At 39.2% G+C, this 22,174-nt stretch overlaps 1 protein-coding gene across 1 annotated transcript in view; it reads right to left on the bottom strand.

Annotated features, from left to right (window-relative positions):
* C8H1orf21 (chromosome 8 C1orf21 homolog) overlaps positions 1-22,174 on the bottom strand; it is a 207,516-nt gene that overhangs the window by 13,141 nt on the left and 172,201 nt on the right. Inside the window, exons 4-5 of the mRNA XM_039484658.1 lie at positions 5,165-5,241; positions 182-242 (exon numbers count right to left, since the gene is read on the bottom strand). Coding sequence (XP_039340592.1) covers positions 182-242; positions 5,165-5,241 — 138 coding nt within the window. The remainder of the gene's footprint in view (positions 1-181; positions 243-5,164; positions 5,242-22,174) is intronic.

Raw genomic sequence — 22,174 nt, 5'->3', positions numbered from 1 at the left:
ATGCCAACAAGTGGCTGCTTCAAGTCGAAACTGATGTATCTTCTAGGACTGGTAAAGCATAGAATATTAAATATACTGTAGCTGAATTCCTCCTTTCATGTGGCTAGGATACCTGTATGTCAGTCATCTACTGTACTCTCTGTAGTTATCACACAAAAACATTTATTTATTTGATTCTTACCTTTTCAATTTTCTCATCTAGCATTCTGAAGAATTCCTGTTGGCTTTCAGAGATGTGCATGCTGAAAGACATGAGGGAAGAGTGTCTATGTAGGCAGAGATTTATCTATTTTCAAATTAACACAGTATTCCAAAATTATTTAGAGAGCCAATCTCAGACTCTGGATTACCACTTGGAAAGAGATGTACTTTGTGCTCATGCCAACAATGACATCATCATCAAATGTCATATGTAACACTGGAAAGCTCCCCACTCCGAAGCTGTACAGGATTCTGTCAGAAGCGGTCTAAGGGCCCAGTAGTGCAAGGTACTGAGTCAGTGAGAGTTCTTTAGACAGGCTGAACTCCCATTAACTGATAGGAAGTTTTGTCTATATTAGGACTGGAAGATTTGGCTGAATGTATGCATGTTACTCCCATTAATGCTATTAGGAATTGTGTGCATATCAAGAGGAGACTGAACTCCTTCAGCATCTTTTCTTTTTCTCAGACAGACTGCAGGAACTTAATATTCAGCTACATACTCCAGAGGCGGAGGCTGAGCTAGCCAAGTACTGACAGATCCCTCTGTGTTGAAACTGAAGATTTCTAAGATTGTAGAGTGCACCATCACACCAATCAGAGGCCTACAATGTGAAACTAAAGCCCATTTTATAACCTTACCCTGAAAGGTCCTTTTGTAGAGCACAGTCTTACCACAGTCAAGCTCCATGTTAAATAGTTGGGAATCTGTTGCACAACTCTCTTTTTTTATCCCCAGACAAGAGTTTCACTGCTCTCAGACACTCAGATCATTTACTTCCATTAGCTCCGCGGCACCAGGAGGCTCATGTTTTAGTGAAACTGTGTTTTGCATTAGTGTGCAGCACTGGAAAATACTATTATTAGTTATCTGTAAAGCGCTGACAGCATGCTTGTATGGAACAAGACTCAAAAGACAACAGACAGGCCTTGCCCGAAAGGGAGCTTACAATCTGAAAATACAGAAAGGTCACACACAAAAAAAGGACAGGGACATTCAGAGGATGGTGCTTAGAGGGGTCTTTTTAAAAAAACAACAATAAAGTATTGGGTGATGAGAGCATTTTTAGTGATGTGGGTAAGCCTATTTGCGGAGCTCACAGGAAAGTGAGTTTTCAGGTGGAATTTGAATGAAAAGAGGGTCTGGTGGGGTGTCTGGCACATTAGGATAGGGCAGGAATGCCAAGCACTGAACAAAGCATAAAGGAAGAGTGAGAAATGGAAGAGGGGTGCAGATCTTAACAATGCTGTCAGACAGTTAAAGAGAAATTGCAGTTTGATAATGCCACTATTTAACTAATATGAAAAGTTGATCCAGCTTGTTAAATTCAACTCCCAGATTGTCCCGAGGTTTGACTTTTTCAGTATGATCCTTTGAGCTGTAACAAGTTAATAACCCACTCAAATGCCCAATGACATGGTCTAACAAAGCCACGCACGTATGCTGTATCTGCTATGAGGATGAGCATACACAGCGCTCTGCTCATGTTGTGACCTTGAATGAAAAATAGGTTTGAAAGAGAAGTTCTTAGAGGGAAGCTGGAAGTTAAATTACAATCTAGGTCAATTTATTAAGCAAGAAAGAATTTTAAAGAGTGGATTAAAAAAAGTGAATAAGATTGAAGTTTTAGAACCAAAGAAAACAGTTTGTTCATGTCATTACTTCAAATCTGCTTTCTAACACTATTAGGCTTACTACATTGCCAACCAGTTTTCAGTAAGGGCATATATAGGTCACAAACTAATTTCTCCATTTGAGTTACAGTACACACCCTGTGTTGGTGTGGACAGAAACATAACTCTGATACATCATTTATAAGATAACGTAGCAATTTAGCTCCAGCAGATAACCCAATTGACATGCAAAGTATGACAGTGACAACCAGAATGAGCAAACACCCACGACAGCCTAGTTATCATACTACATTTTCTTAGGAGGAAAGAGCATTTGAAATTCATGTCTGCCTCCACAGCTCTCAAAGTGCCAGCTTCCAACACAATAATAAGAGACTTTCAGGGCCTACCAAAGATATAATTTTCAGGAAGACTATTTAATTACAGGAAAAAAATTATCTACTGCTATGTGGGTAAAAAGATCATTCAAAATAGTTTATTAGAATACTTCTATCATTAAAAGTCTGTATAAACTGTCACTGTAATAAACCGTTATCTTCAGAAGTGCATAACTTGGCAGTAAAATTGCCATCATGTTGGAGATGCAATACAGAAAATGCTGACTTAATAGATACTCTCTGGAATTGTGTAAAATTACAATAATACTGGGAATATATAAAATAAAGAGTGAATGAACTACTGGAAGAGAATGAAAACTACCCAAGGATATAAGATGGTACTCTGGGGTATTCCTCTTCAAGAAAATGCTTTTGACAAACAGAAATGTCTGAATAATCTTTTTTCTTGTGATAGTTTCAGATTTCTCTTGCTGTCTAACACATAAAATATCTTGATGTGTATGCATTTTATAAGTTTCATAGTGTGCCACCAGTTAAGAATGAGTTGATACAGGAAGAAATAATGTTTTACAAAAATCTGGATTCCATGGCTAGATACAATGGTACAAAATAGATTATTTCTTTCATTATACTTCCTAAAGTCCCCATCCTGAAGTTTATGCACGCGAGTAGTTCCAATTACTTAATGGGATTAATCACATATGTAGAAGATAATTATGTGAGTAAGTCTTTGCAAGATTTGGCTTTGATTTGTAAAATCCAAATTCTGCTAGATGTAGCAGGAATCTCCATGATTGTACTTGTACACTTAATTCAACAAATAATTTTAAAAAATCCTCAATTTATGCTTCAATTTATAACATTTGGTCCAAGTTTGGCTTTTTTTTTTAAACAAACAACATTTTACAAAAAATATTTAACTATTTTTGAATATTCAAGTGTAACAGCCCTCTCCATCCAATACACCAACACCCAATTGTAATCCAAAATTAGGTATTTTAAGGTTTTATTTCTGCTTCTAAATCTCTAAATTAAAAAAAACAAAAACAAAAACAAAGATATTTAACAAGTGATTAGCTGGTAAGTTGGTACCCAGACCTGCAAAGATGTTTGTGTAAATGTATACATGAATTCAGTGGAAATACTTCTGTAAGTAAAGCCAGTCAGTGGGTAAGTGTTGGCAGGATCAGGTCATGTTGGATAAATAGTGCAGGTTTTACAGAACAAACTTATATTATAAGAGATAACAGTATATTTATTTTTGTAGAAAGACAACAGAACTTGTCTATCATCTTATCTAGGTGCATTTCTGTAGGAACTTTTTAAACTCCTGCTTGAAAACAAAAAAGGATCAACCAAATTACATAGAAAATAAATCGTTAATCTCTTCCTTCCTCAGATGCAGCTGAACAGATGGCTGACTAAAGTAATTTTTTCCCCTTAACCCAATCTGATAGTCACCCAGCTAGCAGTGGCAGCTACAGAGGAAGAGCTACATTGTGCTTCTGTACCAAAGCATGTCTTTACATCCATGAACATGCTTTGAGTGAAGTAAAATACTGCAGTACTTACTGCCTTGTTGAAGGGTACAAATTGTCCCTCTCACCCAAATGAATTTCTTTCCATTTATATCTGTTTTCTAGACTTAAAAAAAAAAAAAGGACTCTCTTGAAAGATATATGATGTGACAATTTGCACAATGTACTTTGAATGCAGCAAGTTTAAGTTTATACTGTGCCTTCAGGGCTCTTATCTCTAGTAAAGAACAGTGTCTCCTTTATTGCCTAGAATGCAACAATGCTGCTTTATCATTTCACTATTAAGTACCAAATCTATGCTACCATGAAATCTCTTATTTTCAATTCAGTTGGTGATTAAAATGTACTGGTGATTGAGATATGAAACAAGTAATTAATACTGGCACTAGTACTGTCACAAGAGGTAAATATGGTGTCATAAGGGTGGAGGGAGAAAACTTGTTCATCTTAGCCTCTAAGGATAGAACAAGAAGGAATGGGCTTAAACTGCAGCAAGGGCGGTTTAGGTTGGACATTAGGAAAAAGTTCCTAACTGTCAGGGTGGTTAAACACTGGAATGGATTGCCTAGGGAGGTTGTGGAATCTCCATCTCTGGAGATATTTAAGAGTAGGTTAGATAAATGTCTATCAGGGATGGTCTAGACAGTATTTGGTCCTGCCATAAGGACAGGGGACTGGACTCGACCTCTTGAGGTCCCTTCCAGTCCTAGAATCTATGAATATGGCATGGCAGTGCTGTGTTTAATACTGACTGATTTCAAAAGGAAATAGCAAGAGAACTTTAAGGGTTGCATAAACTGACTGCCACATAGCACACCATCAGCACATAACAAACACCATCATCATCTTAAATGGAAGTAGTTTAGTCTAATTCCCAAATTTGTTATGCTGTTTATCTACCAAAGTAAGCCTAAACATTGGAAAGAATCTTTGTAAATAACATCTGGTTGGGATGTGGGTGACGGTGTATTTATTTATGTGTATAAACAAATGTATCATATGAGAACTATAATGTTGTGAGGTACCCTGGGAAGGTGTGGCAGGGTAAATCTATTCAACAAGAAAAAAAAGTTTTGCATCTTTGAAAATCAAGCCAAGAACAAGGTATTGCAAGGATGGCTGAAGTTCAGCCTCTGACCCATCTACTACCTATGGAATTGTACCGCATGTCTCAAGGGTACTTCCGTCATGAATACAACCACGCACAGAGACTAAACATCCTGGCATGCAATGCCCCAGCTTGATCTGAGCAGTTCTCAATAGGCCATCCATCTGTAACAAAAATGTGAGGATGGCTGCATTCTTCTCTGTTTTATTTAAGCTAGGTGTGACCCTTCGGTTGTTAGGGAGCTCCCAATGCAGCCTTTACTTGGGCAAAGTTTGGGTATTTTGCAGGTATTGTTTTAATTCAATAAGCATTCATTTCTATTAAAATTATGGAGTGTAACTTACTTTGCTCTGGGTTGATGTACTAATCCTGGGACCTCTTTGTTAGATTTAAGTCTTACATTTGAACTGGCACTTTTTTCCTGAAACACACAAAAACACATAAATAATCAGCATTTATTAAACATACTTTCTGTATATTTGTCCTCAGAATGTTACTCTCTAGTACAGAGAAACCAGCCTCTGCAAATGGATTTGTAAAAATTCAGGTATTTATAAACATAAAGCATTAACCATGAGGAAACCAAATAAAATCTTTAAGGAAACCTAGAACAGTTCTGTAATAGTACAGCTAGCAGCCTACAGATACTCTTGTTAAAAATGACAAATGTGGACCTCATGGCTCAGAGGATTTGTAATAGGATACAAAACCTTGGGTCTCCAGGTCACTGGTTCAAATCCAACACAATCTGGTAGTGATCAAAGTTGTTATTATCAGATGACTGTCTAGTGGCCTGTGCAAATCTGACTCTAGTACTCATAGACAGGTTACATGACAAGTGCCACTAATTGGCACCTTTAATGAGGTGGTGAGGCAAAATACTGAATGGTCACAGAGACTGAACTAACCTCTTACCTATAGAGTTGGCTCTCTCAAAACAGGGCTGGAGTTAAAGACTTCCCTCTCCCAGGCTGTCAATTCAGCACTTTGTTGAAAGTGCTAAGATCACACTCACACACTTACCAGTGATTATCTCACCATTATTCAATGGTACAATGCTGAAGCATCAGGATAAAGAGTGCATCCCACACCTTCTGAATTCATTTGCTTTCATAGCATTTTTTAATCTTGCTTCAACAGTTTTTGTCGATGACTTTTTTTTGCACATGTGCATGTAAGATAAGCCAATAAAATTGTCAAGTGAAAGAGAAGAGGAGTAGATTTCAATGCTAATCAGAGGGAAAGAGAGATGCTAGGCTGGTAACATATCAGAAACAGAGGTACAAGATCAACTTCCAGTCTCATATACATGGCATGTCTTGCTGTTGTATCCCAAAATATCTGCTGTTGTGCTAGCCAGCATGTGATAATGGATATTGGAGACATACCGTGATGTGTATCACATATCTGGATTTAGAATACAGCGAAAAGTATGCAAGTTCAGTGGCTATTGGTGCATGCCTGTAATGAAAATAGAAGTTGAATTCTGTGATCCCCACTTTCTCAACACTCATATGCCACACCTCATTTCATACCACTTCTTGCACTCCTCCCAAAGATACACACCATGTCTCTGCCAATTCCTATTGCCAGTGCAAAGTAAAAGAAAAGAGAGCTGTGATTTACACCTTACTCTGGTTTCAAGCAGAGCTAAACTACATCAGTGTAAATCACAACTTTTGGGGTTTGCACTAGACAAGGAAAGTAGTTTAGCTACATGGGTGGCTGGAATCAGGACAATCCTCACTATTGACAAGGCCTTGGTTGGTTTCTGAGGAGAAACTTTTGTCAATCAAGAGCAATTAAAAGACCAAAGAAAAAATAATCTGCCTTTATATAGAGACTTCTGTTCATAGATCTCAAAGAAGCATAGAAAAAATTAATTAACGTAGCCCCCACTGCCCAGGTCATAGTTTTATACTCGTACTACAGATGACAGAACAGGTGCAGAAAGATTACCAAGGTCACTCTGGAAAAATTCATGGCAGAGCTGGGAACAGATTCCCATCTTGACTCCCAGTCCTGTGTTTTTGTGACAATTTCTATTACCCTACGAAATGGGCATCAATAATTAATACATTTAAATTATTTTATCTAATCAGAGTATGTTTCTTCTCCCCTCCATTCTCCATCTGTTGTTCAGCTGAAGTAATGGGCAGAATAAAAGGAATAAAAAAAAATCCAAGACAAATAAAAACTGTGCCCAAATCATTCTTGTAAGGTTCTGTCTTAAGCTGGCTCATCACTATGTTTATAGCTATTATTTACCTGCAATATTTTGTAACATAGGACAAATATTTGCTCTGATAAAAATAGATTTCCAGAAATACTTCTCCAAAGTATAAACAAAATAAATCAAATATTTCCCAAAATTTGGAAGACAAATTAATTCAGTAATAATTAATTGTCTGAATTCTTAGATCAAATAATACCAACAAAAACTTACAAATAATTTGGAACAAACTTGTTATTATTTAAGTGTTGCTTTTTTCAGTTTAACTTAAACCTGTTCACACACAACAAATTAAACTGAAATAAGCTACTTTTAAACTGAAATAAGAATGGCTTTCCATTGGTTCAGCTATACTGGTTTAAAAACTGATTTAAGTTAAATCGGTACAATTTTCCTGTGTGGACAGGCCTAATCAAAATAAACTAAATCAAAATGAGTCTGGATTAAACCAAAATAGGGGTTTCCACACAGCCTCTTGCAATTGTTTAACTGAATCAGCTTAAAAATCAAACCTTAAATTAAACCAGTGCAACTCTGCATACAGGCAAGCCCTACAGCTTTGAAGAACTGGAATCCCAAATTATAAACTCTTTAGGGTAGGCACTGTGTATTTTTACATGTTTGTACAGGGCCTAGCACAATGGGTCCATCCTCATCGGAGCCTTTGGGCATTACCACAAAATGAAAAACAGCAACAATAGAAGAAAGGAATGTAATAACAGTACTCAACAGCATGTAAGCATGTCAAGCCTGTCATTCCTGTGAAATCTCCCACAGAAACTAGCAAAAGGCCAACTACAAGCTCTGCTAACTAAAGCCAACATTCTAGAACCAGCACAATCTGGATTAGGCCAGGACACAGAACTGAATCTGATTCAGTGGCACTGATGGATGATCTCCTCCTGCCAATAGGCAGAGAACCATTCTAATCCTCCTGAACCACTCTGCAATGTTCAACACTATTGATCATGAGATACTGCAACCTTACCTGTGAGAGGTGGTTTGAGTCCTTCCTAGAGAGAGACTCAAAGAGTAGTGATGGGAAATTGTACATCATTCCATTAGAGCCCTCACTTGTGGGGTTCTGCAAGGGTCAATGCTCTCTCCAGTCCTATTCATATCTACATGCAAGCATTAGGTGAAATGGTCAGAGGACATGGACTCAAGTACCAGCAATATGCAGAGGATACACAGCTTTGCCTATCCTTCACCTCATATGACCACACCACTACCACCAATATGGCCCTATGGTGGAATGAACTTTTCTAGGAACTAGGGACTATCACAAACCTCACCACTTTCTGCTCTTTGCGAGGTGCATTTCTTTGACTCTGGCTTCTGTAATATAAACACTAACAGGCATATTTATCAGATAATAAGAATCTAAGATGTTCCATTCCACATGCTCCTCCCTTGGGAGAAAGGATGAGTACAAACAACACGACAGATGTGTAATCACAACGCACTATTTATTGGAAGGCACTCAAACACCATAGTGATGAGCATGGCATAAAAATATATAGAGAACACAACAGAACCTGTATAGCTGTCCCACGCCATAAAATGCTTAAAAAAATATATAGATGTACGCTTCACTCTTTTTCATTTTTCTTTAGATTAAAAAAGCAACCTGTTTTAGTGATGCCTTGCTCTCTAGTGATTGTCTACAAAAGATTCTTTCATAAACGTGTTTTGGAAAACCAGTACAAACAGAAAAGTTATTTTTCTTTAAATGGTATGTAGGATGTGTGTATGTGTGAGTGAACAATTTAAAGCCATGATGTTGTGCTCCATGTCCTGCTGATGCAGCTATATAATTCATAAGTTTAAAATATTCTTCCACTAACAAGAACTGAATATGACATATTTGAATGCAATAGAAATGAACACACTTTTTACAAATTTAAACTAAACTTTAAAAGAGACCTTGGTTCCTTTCACCCCCTCTGTAAGGATGTGGCAAATTCACAACATTGTAGCTATTTCCACACTGCCCCTTACAACATATATATTTTTAAAAGCAGAGTTTGATGCCTGAATATTTGTACTGAATATTCAACAACAAAAAGGAGGTCAGGTCTTATAACAACCATGGATATTTTGTGTTGTACTTCAAAGATGTATCTCCCCATTATGTTGCACCTTATCACAATCAAGGTGAAGCAGTCATCAAATTAAGATGATTTCATTTGATAGATTTCTTAATTATTGATAGCTCCACCAAAAAGGACATGCTATACCAGAATTTCTGGGTATTAACAGATGGCAATGACTGTACTGCCAGATGCTATTAGCACTGCAGCAACCACTAGTGCCACATTAATTAAATGTCTGTCAGTGTTTCCATTCAAACCAATTTCCAAGAGGTTTATTAACTTAATTTTAAATATTCTCTCCGCAGAACCTTGGCATAGAAAGACTCAGATTAGAAGCAGATTCTTATTGCCCTCCATACCAAGGTTTGTAAAAGTTCCTTTGGTTCATAATGTTTTTAAGGAAATGTATAAGAAAAATAAATAGAAAGTTGAACTTCAAACTCAGAAACATTAACTAAGGACCCATCCTGCTAACACTTACCGCTGAGCGGCATAGTGCTTACTAATGTGAGTTGTCCCATTGACTAACATGGGACTGTTCCTGAGAGTAAAGGTGCTCAACATGCACGTCTGCAGATCTTTATCTTGCAAAACCTTAAGCACATGCACGACATCAATCCTGTAACTAGATACAAATTCCATCTTTAAAAGAACTTAAAATTGTTGATAAGGTGGATTGATTTTTAAAAGGACATGGTTTCCAAAGCAGAGAATGTACTAAAATATTTAGTTACCAGATTGCAGATAATAGCTCTGAGGTAAGTTACATATTATTGTATGTATATGATTTTTTTAAATGGACATGGTCCACAAGACGTGTAGTTAGCTTGTTAAAAAACTAGTTTAAAATCAGTTTCAGATACTAACAAATGCAAATTTTTGTGGACCTAGAGTCACATTTTCCTATTCTTTGAGATTTTTTTTCCCTGTTGGAGAACAACTGTATAAAATCTGTTTTGCTAATTCTTCAAAGTGTCGTCAAAATACACTAAGCGAACAGACTGAGAAAAAAAGAGGATTTTTTCCACTTTTAGCTTTTAGTTATAATGATCTTAGGCCTTGGATGTTATTTGTAACAACAGCAGGTAACATATTCTCAGAAAGAAGTTTGATTTTTTAAGATGACTGTGCCTCATTAGCACATGAGCCAAAATACATTTGTTTCAACATAAATCTGAAAGGTAGCTTCAGAATGCCTTACAGCTTAATATCAATTAAGTCTTTCACAACTATTTAAATATTTTAAAATGTTTTTAAATGATTGATATTTATATACCACTCATCATTTTGTAGGATCCCAAAACACTTCTCAAACAAACTATATGCTGGGATCACTTCATTCACTACTGAAATGCAGCAGCTTTTTAACAGCACAACAACAGTAATTATTACTGAAGGTCAAATATTTACACTTTTATATGCATGATAGTATTTAAAATAAATGACTGCTAGGCCATGTCTACACAGAGAGCTTACAGGGCACAGCTGTACCGATGCAGCTGTGCCGCTGTAAGATCGCTCGTGTAGCCACTATGCCAATGGGAGAGGGCTCTACTGTCGACAGAATTAAACCTACCTCCAACGAGCGGCAGTAAACAGCATAGCATTGTCCACACCGATGCTTCTGTCAGTGTAATTTATGTTGCTCCAAAGGGTGTTTGTTTCACAACTCTGAGAGACATAAGTTATACTGACAAAAGTGCTAGTGTAGACACAGCCTTAAAAGAAAACCTAAATAAACTGACCTGAAATACCATTAAAAGTTAGCCCAGGTCTACACTACAAACTTGTGTTGGTATAACTATATCACTCAGGGGTATGGAAAATCCACATCCTTGAGTGACATAGTTATACCTACCTAACCCCATACTACCATTGTGTAGACAGCACTATATCGATGGGAGGGATTCTCCCGTCAACATAGCTACTACCTTTCAGGGAGTGGAGTATCTACACCGACCAGAGAAGCTCTCCCATCAGCATATGTAGTGTCTTCACTAATCACTGCAACTGTGCCGCTACAGCAGTGTAAGTGTAGACAAGTCCTCAGACTTAAAAACTTCAGTAACGTCAGACCAGAATTCTTTTACCTCCTCTAGTAAGTCAAAGCCAACTGCAGTTGATATTACATTAGAGATGTACTGTTTCACCTAGTTACATCACGATGTATTCAAGAGAGAATTGCTGGCTTAGATAGGATTGCTAACTTTCTAATTGCACAAAACCGAACACCCTTGGCCCGCCCCTTCCCTGAGGCCCCGCCTCTTCTCCAAGGCCCCACTCTTTGCTCACTCCATTCCCCCCTCCTTCTGTCACTCGCTCTCCCTCACCCTCACTCACTTTCACCGGGTTGGGGCAGGAGGTTGGGGTGCAGGAGGGGGCAAGAGCTCCGACTAAGGGTGCGGGCTCTGGGATGGGACCAGAAATTAGGGGTTCAGGGTGTGGGAGGGGACTCTGGGCTGTGGCAGGGGGTTGGGGTGTGGGCGGGGGTGAGGGTTCTGGTGCGGGCCTGGGGATGAGGGGTTTGGGGTACCAGAGGAGGTTCAGCACTGAGGGTTGGGATACTGGAGTGGATGAGGGGTGCAGGCTCTGGGAGGGAGTTAGGGTGCGGGAGAGGGTTCCAAACTGGGGTAGGGGATTGGCATGCAGGAGGGAGTTCAGGGTGTGGGCTCTGTCTGGGAAGCACTTACCTCAGGTGGTTCCCGGAAGTGGCCGGCACATCTGGCTCCTGGGCAGAGGGGCCAGGGGGCTCTGGCACTGCCTGCCCCTACAGGTGCTGCCCCCCGCAGCTCCTGGCCAAAGGGAGCTGCGGAGCTGGCGCTCAGGGCGGGGGCAGCATGTGGAGCCTCCCTGGCCGCCCCTATGCCTACGAGCCGGACATGCTGGCCGCTTCTGGGAGCCGCGCAGAGCAGGACAGGCAGAGTCTTCCTTAGCCCCGCTGTGCCACTGACTAGACTTTTAGTGGCCTGGTCAGCACTGCTGACCAGAGCTGCCAGGGTCCCTTTTCAACCAGGCATTCTGGTAAAAAACCGGACACCTGGCAACCCTATTATTAGATTCCACCTGAATTCCTTTAATATTTATATGAACAATTATTTGTTCTTCTAATTAAGTTAACATTTTGCTAGAAGTTTACCCAGAGTAAACAGGACCACATTCTTCATTTCCTAGAATCATGACAACACACAGCAGTTTGAAACTGTTAATTATGTCAGCTGGTTATGGGGCTATAACTTTACAGTGAAGAGTGGAACATGTGACTGCTTTGGCAGTTAGTCAAAGGTACACAATAAAAGCAGTTTATCATATGGTTTCTACAATTTACCAGAAGAAATCACATGACATCACCACTACATGTGGCATATGTACACACACAATATTATACTGTGCATACTTGATGGCTTCCATCTTGCCCAACATCAGAGACTGAACCCCAGAGATGAAAGTACACGTCTACAGCTTGAGCTAAACAACCAGGCTCTGCAGCTGGAAGCTGTAACAAACCCATATCCTCTGTGGATCAGACACAGAGGAGGAATATATAACACACACTGACCCATGGGATACACAGACCACCAGCTACGCTTCTTTTTAAGTAAGGACATCCTTCTATCAACAGCCAAAGCTAATGAAAAACGCCAACAACATTACAAAGTCCCCAGCCTCCCTTATACACACACTAGGCTATGGTAATTTGCATGACTGAATACACATTGTAAGACTCCTGTATACACAACCATGACAAAGTCAATAGATTGGCACTGTTCCATTACTGACTCACATTTTGCCCCAGGTTGCTAGAAAATACGGCTCGCGACCTGCCACTAGAGCAAAATTTTAAAGAGTACTCATAATTGAGGCACTTGAAGCAACAATGGTGTCTGGCCGATTCATTTCACTGTGTGTTTTAACATTGCTGCATGGAGCACCTTGGTCCTTCAAAAAAAAAAAAACAACAACAAAAAAACACAACACTTTTTAAAATACAGCTTATATTCATGTACTACGTGTTAAAAAAACACACACGGTACTGGGCAGAAGTTTGTATTACAAGCAAAGAATGAGCCATCTACTGATTGAACAAACAGGAAACAGATTGATAATGTTTGTTAGACCATGGCCTTGTGTGTCTTTTATCCACCTGAAATACAAGAACATGCTGAACACATTAAAAACAAAAACTGAAAATCTCTCTGGTAAAGAGCCAGGAAATCAGACTAAAGCAGACTCTTCTTGAGAAAGGTAGGAAGCAACTCTAAGTTATTATTTGGTAACTTCAAGCTTTAATCAAACATATTCAAAATAAAAGCTGCTTAACATTTATTGGTCCATTTTGGTAAATAATAAATGACACTGTAGAACCAAATGTTTGAGTCCTTATTTAGTCTTAAAGAGGGAAGGGTTATCGGGGGGGGGGAGGGGGGGCATGGAACCATGAGAATTTTCCATGAGCAAAGAAAGCAGGATGTTAAGAGACTGGTCTTTTGAGCACACAAATATGCAGTTTCCTTGCAAAATCATGGTAAAAATCCATGCACAGCTATAGGTTTGGGGGTTTTTTGGTTTTGTTTTTGGAAAATCAGGTCCCAGCCACCCAAGATCACACAGCAAGTCTGTGCAAACGCTGGAAACAGAACCCAGATTTCCCAATGGCGAGTCCTGTGCTTTAACCACTAAGTCTCTAGGCATGATTTTTAGGAAATTCTGAGCCCCCACACCTCCAATTCCAGTCAGTAAGAGCAGCAGGTACTCAGCTCTTCTAATAATAAGGCCCTATATTTTTATTTATTGAAGTCTTTTAAAAATTGAAAATAAACACTAGCTTCTGCTTAGCTTCAGCTTGCTGCTTTCAGGCAAAAACAAACAGCTGAGGCAGTGGAAAGCTGGCCAGGTGGTAATCTTAACAGAAACTAAATAACCTCAGATCAGATGTCACTGAAGAGGACATTGGAAGATCGATACAGGGAAGAGAGGAGGGTGGCAGTCTGCATGGTGCCAAACCTGCAGATGAAACAAGTTTATTACTGTGACTACAAGAGCCAAGCTGCATATGTTTAAAAAAGGTCAAATAAAACTCCCTAAATCAGTCTGAAATAAAATTTGGTGTGTGACCTTGTGAGAGATATGGTTTGTAAGCATGGTTTGCCCAGGCATAAACAGCCAGCCAAACTGTATTCAAACCATTAACCTTGTTTTCAAACACCATTCCAAACTGAAACACAGGCTAGCTCAGGGGTATCTAACAGGCGGCCCGCGGGCCACATGCAGGCATGGAATCACTTCTGTTGTGTTTTAAGAGCATGATCCAAAGTCCATTAAGTCAAAAGGAAAGACACTTCCTGAGATACGCAGAGATGACAGTCTTAGTCAAAGTTAGGATGGTGGGTTACTTGAACCTGATTTTTTAAATTAACACAAATTATGCACCTATTCTTACCATGCAAACTGCATTTTTGCGTGCTCAAATTACCAATTCTTAACATCTCCATGCTACAGTTTCCTCATTTGTTACACGGAAATTATAAAAGAAGGCAGAAGTATCTGCACCAACTAAAAATTCCAGGAACCTACCCCCCCCCACCCCTTCCAAAAGCTTGTTCAACAGACAGTAATACTTAGTACAGTTAACACCCTAAATTTTTTAAAATTTCCCTATCAAGCACATAATTCATCCCTAATAACTCTGGAGTGCACAGTCATGGTATCCAGAGAATTCCCTACTTCCATGGAGATGTTCCAGTTGGGGACAGAAATCTGGTACTACCCCAAAGAGCTTATAGTTTAAGAAAAATAAACAATACATTCAGAATGGGGGAAGAGGGAGATTGTCTTGTATACACAATTTTTAAATTTTTTATATTAATGGAAGTCATGAAAGATAGGAGAGACTTCAGAGGATTGGAAAAGGGCAAATATAGTGCCAATCTATGAAAAGGGGAATAAGGAGAACTCGAGGAATTACAGACCAGTCAGCTTAACTTCAGTACCTGGAAAGATAATGGAGCAAATAATTAAGCAATCAATTTGCAAAGATAATAAGGTGATAAGTAACAGTCAGTATGGATTTGTCAAGAACAAATCATATCAAACCAACCTAATAGCTTTCTTTGACAGGCCTTGTGAACAGGGGGGTAGTGGCAGATGTGGTATATCTTGACTTTAGTAAGGCTTTTGATACTGTCTCGTATGACCGTCTCATTAATAAACTAGGGAAATACAACCTAGGTGGAGCTACTATAAGGTGGGTGCATAACTGGTTGGAAAACCATTCCAAGAGAGTAGTTATCACTGGTTCTGTGAAGCTGGAAGGGCATATCAAGTGAAGTCCTGCAGGATCAGTTGTGGGACAGGTTATGTTCTTATGTTCAATATCTTCATCAGTGATTTAGATAATGGCATAGAGAGTATATATCATACAGACTTATAAAGTCTGTGGACAATACCAAGCTGGGAGGGGTTGCAAGTGCTTTGGAGGATAGTATAATAATTTAAAATGATCTGGATAAGCTGGAGAAGTGGTCTGAATTAAACAGGATGAAATTCAATAAGGACAAATGCAAAGTACTCCACTTAGGAAGGTACAGTCAGTTGCACATATACAAAATGGGAAATGACTGCTCAGGAAGGAGTACTGTAGAAAGTAGTCTGGGGGGTCACAGTGGATCATAAGCTAAATAGGAGTCAACAATATAACACTGTTGCAAAAAAAAGCAAACATCATTCTGGGATGTATTAGCAGGAGTGTTGTAAGCAAGACATGAGAAGTAATTCTTCCGTTCTACTCCGTGATTAGGCCTGAACTGGAGTATTGTGTCCAGTTCTGGGAGCCATATTTCAGGAAAGATGTGGAAAAATTGGAGAAAGTCCAGAAAAGAGCAACAAAAATGATTAAAGGTCTAGAAAACATGACCTATGAGGGAAGACTGAAAAAATTACGTTTGTTTAGTCTGGAAAAGAGAGAACTGAGAAAGGAAATAACAGTTTTCAAATACATAAAAGGTTGTTACAAGGAGGAGGGAGAAAAATTGCTCTCCTTAATCTCTGCGGATAGGACAAGAAGCAATGGGATTAAATTGCAGCAAGAGTGGTTTAGGTTTGACATTAGGAAAAAAACTTCCTAACTGTCAGGGTAGTTAAGCACTGGAATAAACTGCCTAGGGAGGTTGTTGAATCTCCTTCATTGGAGGTTTTTGAGAGCAGATTAGACAAACACCCGCCAGGGATGGTCTAGAGATAATACTTAGTCCTGCCATGAGTGCAGGAGATTGGACTGGATGACCTCTCAAGGTCCCTTCTAGTCCTATGATTCTACGATTTGCTATTTGTGATTTTGTGTAGTGATTACATCCAGTACAAACCTTCCGCAACTATTCCTCAGCCTATACCTCATGACTGGCTGATGCCTTACAGGCTGCATAGCACAGGAGAAGGACTTTGGAATAGGAGGAGGAGAAGATAGCAAAAGTCTAACAGATCAGATCAAGGAGGGATCCAAGAATAGGAACGGCACACAAGAAAGCACAAAGATGAGGTGGAAGGAGTGAAATAAGTGGGTGGTTGAAGCTGCTATCGCTTGCAGAGGGGAGGAAGAACATGATGTAATAAGATACAAGAAAAGAAATGGGGGGAGGTAGAATGGTGAAGGGCAATGAGAATTAGAACCAGAAGCTTGAGCCTGACATAGTGGAAGAGGAGAGCCAAATGAGGAATAGAAAAAAAGGTGAAGTGTTCAAAGTGATGGGCAAGGAAAAAATGTGCTGAATTTTGTACAGATTGAAGAAGGGTGCCTGAGAAGCTACAGAGGAGAAGCAAGTTGCAATAATGGGGCTATTGAGGGCCTGGACAAGAGTTTTAGCTGAATGGATAGAACACATAAGTTAGATTTCAGGAGTGTTACAGGGGAGGAAGTGGTATGATTTGGACACCCTGGTTATATGAGGCAAGACAAACAGGAAGGAGTTTAAGGTAAGTCTGTGTGACGAGAAGGATAGGATGGTGGAACTGTCAGCTGTAACAGAGATTGGTAGGAGAAGAGTGGGAAGATCTGGAGTTCATTTTGATGGTGAGACATCCAGGAAATGTCAGAGACACAGGTTGAGATGCAATATTGAATCGATGTGGACAAGATGAGCAGAGAGGTAGACTTGTGAGTAATTGGCATGAAGATGGTAACTGAGACATGTGAGCAGATGAACTTACCCAGAGGGAATATAAATGCCATCGAGGAGGGGGCCAAGGACACACTCCTGTGGAAGCTTGTATTTGCACCTACCCATCCTATCCCCTTTAGTATCTGGAAGAACCCCAAACGTATCCTTGATTCTTTACCAGTGATTATATTGCTAGTTTTTCTACCCACTGTAGTAGGTATGATACAAGGGCCAGGAAGGTTAGCGGTCTTATCGCCTTTGTACCATTTCTGTCTCAAAAGTCCTTTCTGTAATCAGATTCCCAAATTTTAATAATTCAGCTAGTCCCTTATAGAGCACTGGAAATATCCTGATTCAGAAACCTCCCCAGTTACACAATATTGGTTCACATTGTTTGCAGGATCAGGGTTTTCTGGTTTCCAAGGCTTCTGCAATACTTAAAAATAACACACCGAGTAAGGAAATAAACAATGTAGACTAAAATGAGGGGTCATAACCCAAACAACTGTAGTCATGTCTTTTATCAAAGTTTATTTTCATTGTGTTTCTTCAACATTGTCCTCATTTTATTTTTTCACAAAGCCAACTGCTGCACCTGATGAAGGAAAGAGAATCAAAATTCGGAAGGTAGGAGATGTGCTTAGGAAATTTCTATCTTAAACAATAGTTCACAACATGAAGATGTCTGAGAACCTTTGGTATACAACATGATTTTGCAATGGGACTCCGTGGTTTACTTTTCCAAGTTGAAAAATGTTCCTAATAATCTCTCTCTCACACACACACACGTACGTGTGATATGAGTTGCTTCAGGGAACTAAAAGCTCAAGAAGAGTTTTCTGTAGTAAAAAAATACCCAGACAAGACTAAAAGGAAATTCTGAGTGGTATCAAGTAGAATATGTTATCTAATTCTCATTAATATACCAGACCCTAGATGGCTTTTTGAACATCGAAACAAGTTACAGTTTTACCTAGCAAATTAAATATAGATGGACAAAAGCTGAAAACTGCATCACTAACAAGTCATAAAAGGTTGCACTGACTCTCAGGGCAATTTTATAGGTTTCAAACCAATTAGAAGCAAAAGCTCAACACATCTTGCTTTATTTGTGTGCATCTCGGTGGTTGTATACTACAAACATTCTGGGTAAAAAACCCAACTCAAAACGAATTAATCCACTTGCTAATCCCACATTGTTACAGTTAATATGCATTTCTCAACAAACCAATAACTGAAAGAATTTTATAATTAACATATATATTATTCATACTCTCAATTTTTTCATGTGTGTCTCCTGAAGTCAATGTTCCACTAAATGCAGAAATGTGTTCAAAGTTGGCATTAAACATGAAACAACATTATTACATGAAACTCCTAAAACATTTATATTCAGGCATAAGCTATGCAGACAGTCTTAACAGTAAATTGGTATATCAAACAGCCCATTTATAATAGTGACATGCCTCCATTAGATTCCCCTCAAGAGCATATTGTGCTAGAATGGTAAGCAGGCTATGGCTGCTAAGATTTGTTGATTTTTTAATGGTTTTTCAAGCAACTTAGATGCCTCCAAAAATGCCCAGTAGACGTGAATCTCTAGTACTATATATTATTGCACCACTTCTTAAATACTTAGGCTTACATTTTCTGAAGTGACTAGGGATTTCAGGTGCTTCAGATGCCCCATCTGAGACACTATAAGGTGCTTGATTTTTCAGAACATGCTCAACACATGCTCTCTGAAAATCATGGCAAATTCTTCACAAATATAGCCCCGCGTACACAGTCCTTATTCTGATGACCAATGTGTCTAATTAAACATGGTGTTTTACTGCTCTGCTTTGCATTATGTTGTGGCTTGAACCAGTTGGAAGAATGCATTCTCCAGCTACAGCCATGTTGTGGAGGCAGTGAGAGGAACACAATTTCTTTCTTTTGCAAAATGGCAATAGTGTCACTTTTCCTAAGGGCTGCAATTATATTGGTTGGAGTAATTTACCCCCAAATAAAATGTTTTATTAAGTGGGTGGAAAATAACAAATTCACATACACTTCCCAGTTCCATCAAAGCAGTTTCATAAAGTGGTTAGAGGTTTTTTTTTAAAATGTATTAAGTAAATGGCCTATTAATCCAATTTTAGTGGGATATGCAGCGTCCGATATTTCATACAGGACACAATGCTTTCATTTTCCCTGTGTTCATGACTAAGGCCCATAATGGACAGAAAAATAAGAGAAATCAGTGAGGGAAGCAGCCCTTGCTGGCAGCTTGTTAACAGGTAGGAACCCTACAGTATGCTCTATGTATGAATTAGAAAACACAGCACCCTGGAAAAGATGCCCCATATGAATGACTAAGCAACATGCAAACAAAGCAAAACATATGACAGTTTTCCTAGGAAAACAGTGACAGCAGTGAGAGGGTAATAGACAGAGAAAACTGACAACCCTTTTAAACATCAGTATGAATTTAGTTCTGTAGCTGGAAGATTTTGGTCATTCACTGCCTGCAGGGATCATTCACACGTATAAAGCAATAACATAAACATCAAAAAGAATATCAATTATGTGAATCTATTACTAATAATCAAATGCGCATTCTTGCAACTGACAACAATTATCGCCACAATGTGCTTCCAGTACCCACATATTTACTTCACATGAAGCTTTTGAACATGTAGAATAATGTATTCTCTTCCGTGTGCTCACACAGAATAGATACAGTTGGTAACCCACATTTCCCACTTGCAGTCTTTTGTAGCCAGACTTCCCATATAATAAGTGCTCATTTTTGCAGTACCATGCACAAGACTAAATTATGCAAATGCCATCACAGTAACATATCTTTTCAATTCCTATGATTTGTTTCTCTCATCTTTCATTTTATTCTCCCCATTCAACCCACAGTTGTGCTGGAGGATTAGGCCCCAGAAACCTGGCTTCATAAGAACATAAGAACGGCCGTACCGGGTCAGACCAAAGGTCCATCTAGCCCAGTATCTGTCTACCGACAGCGGCCAATGCCAGGTGCCCCAGAGGGAGAGAACCTAACAGGCAATGATCAAGTGATCACTCTCCTGCCATCCATCTCCATCCTCTGACAAACAGAGGCTAGGGACACCATTCCTTACCCATCCTGGCTAATAGCCATTTATGGACTTCACCACCATGAATTTATCCAGTTCTCTTTTAAACGCTGTTATAGTCCTAGCCTTCACAACCTCCTCAGGCAAGGAGTTCCACAAGTTGACTGTGCGCTGCGTGAAGAACTTCCTTTTATTTGTTTAAAACCTGCTGCCCATTCATTTCATTTGATGACCCCTAGTTCTTGTATTATGGGAATAAGTAAATAAATTTTCCTTATCCACTTTCTCCACACCACTCATGATTTTATAAACCTCTATCATATCCCCCCCTTAGTCTCCTCTTTTCCAAGCTGAAGAGTCCTAGCCTATTTAATCTTTCCTCATATGGGACCCTCTCCAAACCCCTACTCATTTTAGTTGCCCTTTTCTGAACCTTTTCTAGTGCCAGTATATCTTTTTTGAGGCGAGGAGACCACATCTGTACACAGTATTCGAGATATGGGTGTACCATGGATTAATATAAGGGCAATAATATATTCTCAGTCTTATTCTCTATCCCCTTTTTAATGATTCCTAACATCCTGTTTGCTTTTTTGACCGCCTCTGCACACTGCGTGGACATCTTCAGAGAATTGTCCACGATGACTCCAAGATCTTTTTCCTGACTCGTTGTAGCTAAAATAGCCCCCATCATATTGTATGTATAGTTGGGATTATTTTTTCCAATGTGCATTACACTTTACATTTATCCACATTAAATTTCATTTGCCATTTTGTTGCTCAATCACTTAGTTTTGTGAGATCTTTTTGAAGTCCTTCACAATCTGCTTTGGTCTTAACTATCTTGACCAGTTTAGTATCATCTGCAAACTTTGCCACCTCACTGTTTACCCCTTTCTCCAGATCATTTATGAATAAACTGAATAGGATTCTCTTTGCTGTACTGCAAACTTCAATGTGAATATGCACAAGTCATAGATTTTAAAGGAAGGAACTGTGACAGATATAGCGATTTCCTACAGTTTCCTGGAAAAGCCTTACTGAATTAAATTTAAGTATCTTTGGAGTCCATTGTATTAAATGCAAAGGTTATATATGTATTATTGTAAGGCATGGATGATCAAAGGACTATTTTGAACAATGTGGCAGACAAGAATGGACTTCTGAGACAATATGTGTGAAGTGGATTTTGCAAATTCTCTGCCTTTGGTTATGCTAAAACTACACCCTGAGGAGATGGCCTTTATCTGCTAATCACCTGGTACATGAGGCCAAGATCAAAAGACCCAAGCTGTATAAACAGAAAGACTGTACTATTCATGCTTGTTTTGATTCTGAAGCAGACTTGTTAACCACAGAAAACCCCTTTATGGGGTTAGAAGGACTGACTCCTTGTTGGAGGGGGAGGATGATCTGTGGAAAGCTTATTAGCATATGCGTAGGTTCTTTCATTGTTTTTAATATGTCTTCTCTGTAATGCTTTCATCTACGAATAAATATGCTTGCTTAGAAAGGGCTGAATGGTAACTTATAACTGCTGGCAATTATACTCTTTATAGCCTTCGAAGAGAAAGCAAAGTGCAGACACTGGCCTGCTTAGGCAGTCTGGCTTGCTGGGGATATCACAGTGTAGGCAGGGAACTGTGAAAAACCCTGATCAGGAGAGTGACAGATGTGGGTCCCTGCCGAAGAGAAGTAATGGCTGGGAGCCAAGAGGCTAAAGGTGGGTGCCCTTGGTGGGCCGAGAAGGGGATATACAGGTGCAGTTGAGCTGAGCTGTGACAAG

The sequence above is a fragment of the Mauremys reevesii genome, linkage group 8 (genome assembly GCF_016161935.1).
Source record: "Mauremys reevesii isolate NIE-2019 linkage group 8, ASM1616193v1, whole genome shotgun sequence".
In the NCBI taxonomy this organism is placed as follows: Eukaryota; Metazoa; Chordata; order Testudines; family Geoemydidae; genus Mauremys; species Mauremys reevesii.
Note: the sequence above shows the minus strand (reverse complement) of the source record. Positions and strands in the feature narration are given on the sequence as shown.